Source organism: Harpia harpyja, chromosome 10, assembly GCF_026419915.1.
Source record: "Harpia harpyja isolate bHarHar1 chromosome 10, bHarHar1 primary haplotype, whole genome shotgun sequence".
Taxonomy (NCBI): Eukaryota; Metazoa; Chordata; class Aves; order Accipitriformes; family Accipitridae; genus Harpia; species Harpia harpyja.
In genome coordinates, this window is record NC_068949.1 from 6087888 (window position 1) to 6093887 (window position 6000).

Genomic DNA, 6000 nt, shown 5'->3' on the forward strand with positions numbered 1-6000 from the left:
ACAAGAGTTTTTCCAGAAATAAGACAAAGAAATTATTGCTTGTTAGCTCTTAGCTGCTATTAATAGAAGCACCTCAAACAAGAATGGATGTATCTTAAGTTTTCAGACCATTTTCTTGTTACAGCCCCAGTGCAATCACTGAATTGGCTTTGATATGTCCAGGAATAGAACTGCTGGATGCGTAAATTAACATGAAACGGTTGCCTATATCTGTCTGTAAGGGCCTTTTAGAAGCTGCTGGCAAATCTTGAGTTGCTTCAGGCACTTCATGCCTCAGAGAAGCCTAATTCAAGATTTCCTTTCTTCTCAGCTCCTACACACCAGATGGATTTAGTGAGGAATGAAGACTTGCATCCATTCAGTTCATGTCTTCCTGACATAGCACTTCAGTGCACTGGGTTGCATTTCTGGAAAATAATGTTCAAAAAATTTAGCTGTATTGTTAGAGGCGATGGGGGCAGATTTCTCATATTCTGGAGACTGACACTTTTGGCAGACTGTCCACATTGTGGAAATCTGTTCAACAAAGGAGTCGGGGTAGAGATCTTTCCTTGTGTTTCTGAGAGCCTTTTGGCAGAAGGATGGCATGAGCAGAAAAAGCAGAGCTACCACATTCTTTTTCACTGCTCCATATCATTCTCTGTTTATTCCCAGACTCTGGAAATGACAGTGTAGGATATCCAGGGTAAGATGTATTCTCCCCCTGCCTTGGAGAAGGAGCTGCGCAAGGAGTAGAGGGAGGTCAGGGCTAGGCTCTTTTGGTTTCATGAGAAAACCAAGACAGACCTCTGGGTTTTCTCATGCTGTGTTGAATACGGGTACCCTTGGATGGTATCTTCATGGAGTTTTTCTTATAGAATCAACCATTCCCATTAATCTGGTTGGTTTTGTTTTTTTTTTTTTAAAAACAACCAACCAACCAAAAAAACCCCAAAACAAAACAAAAAACCAAACCTAACAAAACAAAACAACCCCAACCCAGTTCCAGTCAGTTTATGTGGACCAAATCTTCCCTACCATATTCCTTATAAGTGGCTGCATGTAGACAAGTTTAGAGAAGTACAGGGCAAATGTCTAAGTGCTGAGAATGGTTTTTCTAAATATAAGCCTGTGACTTCATTTTACTTTTTGAACACTTTCCTTCTGTACAGGAAAACCAAGGAAATGCGGAAAAGCTTTCCATTCTGTCAAGGGGAACAGTATTGGGGAAGGTGTATCGGGAGCTTGTTCTTTATAATGTGTGTTTTACTTTTAGGCAGAATTGGACCTTAAGAGGCTTCGAGACCCACTGCAGGTTCACCTGCCCATCCAGCAAATTGATGAAAAGGACTGATCAGCAAAGAAGCTCTGAACCCCGGCAAAAAACCTGTTCATAGCTCTTGCCTTTTTAATTAAAGCATTGCAGGTGGAAGCTGGGAGGTAGTGTGGGGGTGGAGGGTTTTTACCTTTAATCAAGACAAAGGACTGCAGGGGGGGAATCTCTTAAATCTGAAGATGGGACATTGTGGAATGTTAGTTCTGAAAAGGGCTTGGCAAACAGTCACCTTTAAAAAACTGTCTGAATGGCGATTGTGTACAAATACAGGATTGGGGGTGTTCATGAAAAGAATGTAGTGCTGGGGTGTAGGGTTGTCTTCTTCCAGCTTTGCAGGGTCTGCCTCTTGATAAGACACCAGCAGCCTGCTTAGCTTTTTAAATTTTCCTTTACCTGATTCAGATCTCTTTCTCTCTCTCTCTCAAAAAAAAAAAAAAAAAAAAAAGGGAGAAAAAAAAAAAAAAACAAAGAATCCAGGCCACCTGGAGCTATGGCTGGTGATCAGAACTTGCGCTCCACCGCCATTAACACGCACACTTCTGATCAGACCTGGTCTCTTTTATAAAGTTACTACAAGACTGCTTTCTACTGGAAAACCGTGAGCTTCCCCTTCCCAGCCCACCCAATGTGCTCCACTGACTTCCTCCTTTGCTTATTTGTAGCACAGATTGGTTGTAGCCAAGTGAGAGAAGGAATGAGTTTTCTTCTGAACATTTGATAATTGATATTTTGGATTATTCCATAATAACTATATAAACTTTGCGTCCCAATGCCCTTGAGCTCCTTTTAGAAATCAATGGCAGCATTGCATGAGAGGTTTTTTATATTCAGTCTTAAGGGAGGGACATTCCCCTCTTCCTACCCCAAATCTGATAGCCACCTGGACTATGAGATTATGAAGGTTTACAGGATTATGAAACTGTCACAGAATCACGACTCCTGCTTCTAAATGAACAGTTTTGGAACATGGAATAATTAAACTTGACATTTGACTGCTTGTGTAATGGGATAAAAAGGTCTCATATATGGTCAAAGCATTTTCCTTGCCCAGAGGCTTTTTGAAAGCCTGGGGCTCTTACAGTGCAAGACACAGAACTACTTCAGTTCTCTAGCACTTTCCCCTAATTAAGTAGCTTTAAATGAACTTTGCATCCCCAGGTCAGAATTTCTTAGGACTGGCTAATAACATCTCTTGTTCTTAGCTAAAAGAAATAGAGGAAGGAAGGTCAACCCATTGCCCTCTCTTCTAGCCAAGGCTGGCTGATTTCTAAGCAGATAAAACATCTCTTCATTCAAAGCAGGTCAGTCTGTTTTAGCATCCTGCTGATAAATACGGTGGAGACAGGATGAAGGTGGGAGAAAGGCACTTAGCTTTATATACAAAAAGGCTGGCTGCTTTTTTGATGTTTCACTATTACTCCTCACTGTGTCATGGAAAGAGGCTTCTGTTTTTTTGGAGAACCATGTTTTAAAACAAATAGGAAAGAAAAAAACAAATCAGTATTAACTAGATGCCAGGTGCCTTGCAGATGTGGAAACACAGCTGGGATTGCTGCCTCTTCTCACTCAATGGCATGTTGGACCGAATGGGTGCATGTTTCTAGTTTGTTTTTTTTTTTTTCCCCCTTCCCCTTTTCCTCTGTCTTTCAATTTAATTACATTGTGTGATTATTTTTTTATCTGGTTTATCCTGTTTGTGTGGTGAGTTTTAAAGGGAAAAAAATGAACACCATCCTGTAGCTGAATCCTTGGTGTGTGTTTGGGATGAGGGAGGGAGCATGGAGAAAAGTCCTTCTTTAAAAAAAAAAAGAAAAAAAAACAAAAACAAAACCTGAACATGTGTAAAATCCTGTATCATTTATGAAATATGTATAAAAGAGCAATGTACTTCTGGAACAATAAATAACTATTCAATTTTTGAATCAGTGCTCTTGAATAAGGTTATTTTCCCCAGCTGAGAGGAGAATATTCTATGTGTGGCAGCTGTCTCCTGAGTTTCCTCCATTTCTTTTTGTTTAGGTTGTTTCTTCTTGACCTTACATCACTGAGGCCATGGTGATGCAGATAATAGCTTTCCTGAAGAAGCTCGGATGGAGATCTTGCTGCCATGCCTAGCTGCCTAACACAGGGATCTTGGGAGCAGTTGAGGTGGTGAGGTAGAGATATTTGGTCTAACAAAGATCTGCCTTTGTTTGGCCAGCATAGTAGCTCCATGTGGAGGCTGACAAAATCTGGAGATATGTGGCAGGTTGCAGGATAAGAATATATATGGGTGTGTAATGCCCAGCAACCTAAAAGGTACCAAGTGGTGTCAGTGTATTTCTGTATTGCATTCAAGAGCTGTTTCAGAGGAAAACTGATGTTTTGAGCTTTTGTTACCTTCTTTCTGGGCATCTGAATGGCTGTGGCCTGATTTGTCATGGTGATGTATCGTTTGTTTATTAACTTTAGGAATTGCCAGACTGTACTTTGTCCTAACTTTTATGGGATGTTAGGATGAGATGTTTGGTGCCAGAAGGTTTTTTTCATGTCCACTGACTGTTAAAAAAAGAAAAATTGAAAAAATCCATGACCGGCCAGTTTTTAAAACAGCCAACTCTTGTGATTTTTGAAGTCTGAGGGGAGGGGCTGGAAGCTGCTAGTTATGTGACCTACCTTTAATCACTGTTGAAATTTAGTTCAGCAGTGCTTACAAAACCCTCTTCCTCCAAGCAGCCCTTAGTCTGTTGCTGTGTACAGACAAGCTGCTGCCCTCCCTAGACAAATTACTCCGGTCAGTTGCATAAGAAGTCATCCATTTTGGCATCCAGAAGAACTGAAAACTTTGACATCTAGTGCCACAATCCCTATTTTGAAAGCAAGAAAATGCTGTGACAGAATTGTTCCTGCACATGCTTTAATTTGTTCTAGAGATGATGTGGGAAAAGGAGTAAAATATGAGTCTACAACTGTACCCTGAAATATGGGCTGTCCATTGGATCTTGTTAGTCTGTACCCCTGGAAGATTGCTTACTCCTCTCTGCACCACCAGTGCACACATGGTCTCTGCTGGGCATGGATGACATGCCACAAACCTCAAACTCAAATCTCGGTGCTTCAGCTTTTGTTGCCCTTGAATGCCAACATTGAAGGGAATGGTGATGTTTGTTTGCTCTCCTGATATACACTGTTGTTATATGAACATCAACAAACTCTCCTACAGCAGCTATTTCATGCCTAGGAGCCAAGCAGGTAATAGGGTCCTGTCCCACTGGACTGCACTTTAAGAGCAGGTAGTGCTGCTTGCATCTTAATGTGACACTGCATTCTTTAGACCCTATAAAGGATAAACAGCAGTGTGCATTGCAGTATTCAGATGCTGCTTTTTCTACCGATTTCATTATTCATTTGGTTAACCTCTTTTCCCTCTTTTTCTGTGAGGGAGCTTTCAAATAAATACACAACAAGTTCAGAATTGTCTGGAGAAATGTGTTAGGTTTCCTTTTTGCCATGTCTGTGAGGCTCTACCTTGCAAGCCTCTGCAGGGCAGGTCTTCATGGCTCCTTTTTCCTGAAGAGCAAAGAAGAAACCCTTTTTCTTTTTCCCTGTAACCCTTCCTACCTGGCAGGCAGCGATGATGATCACCTTGCTGCAAGTTCTTACACTTCCATGTTGGCTCTAAGAGGGCTTGCATGATGCTCTGAAGCTGCTGTTGGCTGTCAGACCTTGGCACTATGTCAGGCAAGTGAAGCTGGCCAAGTTGCCCTGTCTTTCTGAGCCAGTGGAACGATTTCTTTGATCTCCGCTGTGGTTGTAAATGCAAACTGCTTTGTGCCAGATTGTATGACTTTATTTTCACATAGGAAGGAGATTTTTATATCTTAAGTGGTTTTCTACCTGTCCCAACAGATTCCAATTACTCCCTTTTAAAAAACATCAGTTTTATTTCTATACTGACATTAAAGGTGTGAAAAGTAAAATACAGGAATGGAAATTAAACTTGCAGTCTATTTAAGCCCTGAAGTATGGGAGAAGCTGATGTTATGCTGTGTCATTGTGGCTCTGTGGATTTGTAAAAGATGGGTCCTACTCCTGTTTCTGCCCCTGACTAATTTAGCAATTGTGTGTATGCTGTCTATGCCCTAATTCCTCCATGTAGAAGTTAAGGATCATGGAAAATACACTGTGTTCTGTAGGACCTGTGGAAAGACACTCTCAGAACACCCAAGTTCTGCATCACAGGGCTCCACTAAGGGAAAGGAAATAACTGCTGCTCTTCACTAGGAGTTATGTACTTGTCTGATTTCAATGGGGTCTTGGTGCTTTACTATTGCTTGTGTTGAGTTTGCTCATACTTCATCAAACTTGTGTACACTCCCTGATCTCAACAGCCCTTCCCTTGGCACTGTGTCCTGGGACAAGTTGTTTACAGCAACAAGGCCTATCTCTAAGTCCTTGACATACGTGCAATTCATCTCAGCAGCTTGTCAAGGCTTATTGTGAACATACATCCTCAAATCAATTGCAGACAGGGATCCTGTTGCGTGTGTCGGGTTCTCCTCTCTCTCAGCAGCAGGAAGTGCTGATTAGCTTTTCTGCCTGTTCCTTCTAGGCAGGCTGCAGGAATTACTCCTGCACCAAGAGCTGTTCTTCACACACCTCGCTTTCATCAAACATTAGTGTGTCTTGAGAGAGAGCTCTGACAA

At 41.6% G+C, this 6000-nt stretch overlaps 1 protein-coding gene across 3 annotated transcripts in view; it reads left to right on the forward strand.

Moving 5' to 3' along the window:
- Positions 1-3145, forward strand: part of MCU (mitochondrial calcium uniporter) — a 106983-nt gene extending 103838 nt beyond the window's left edge. For 2 of the 3 annotated variants that reach the window (XM_052800099.1, XM_052800101.1), the window contains exon 8: positions 1260-3145. In XM_052800099.1, the coding sequence (XP_052656059.1) occupies positions 1260-1376 (117 nt within the window). In that variant the 3' untranslated portion in view covers positions 1377-3145. Of the gene's footprint in view, positions 1-1255 lie in introns of all 3 variants that reach the window. The other variant, XM_052800100.1, reaches the window with a different exon arrangement.
- Positions 3146-6000: the final 2855 nt, after the last annotated feature.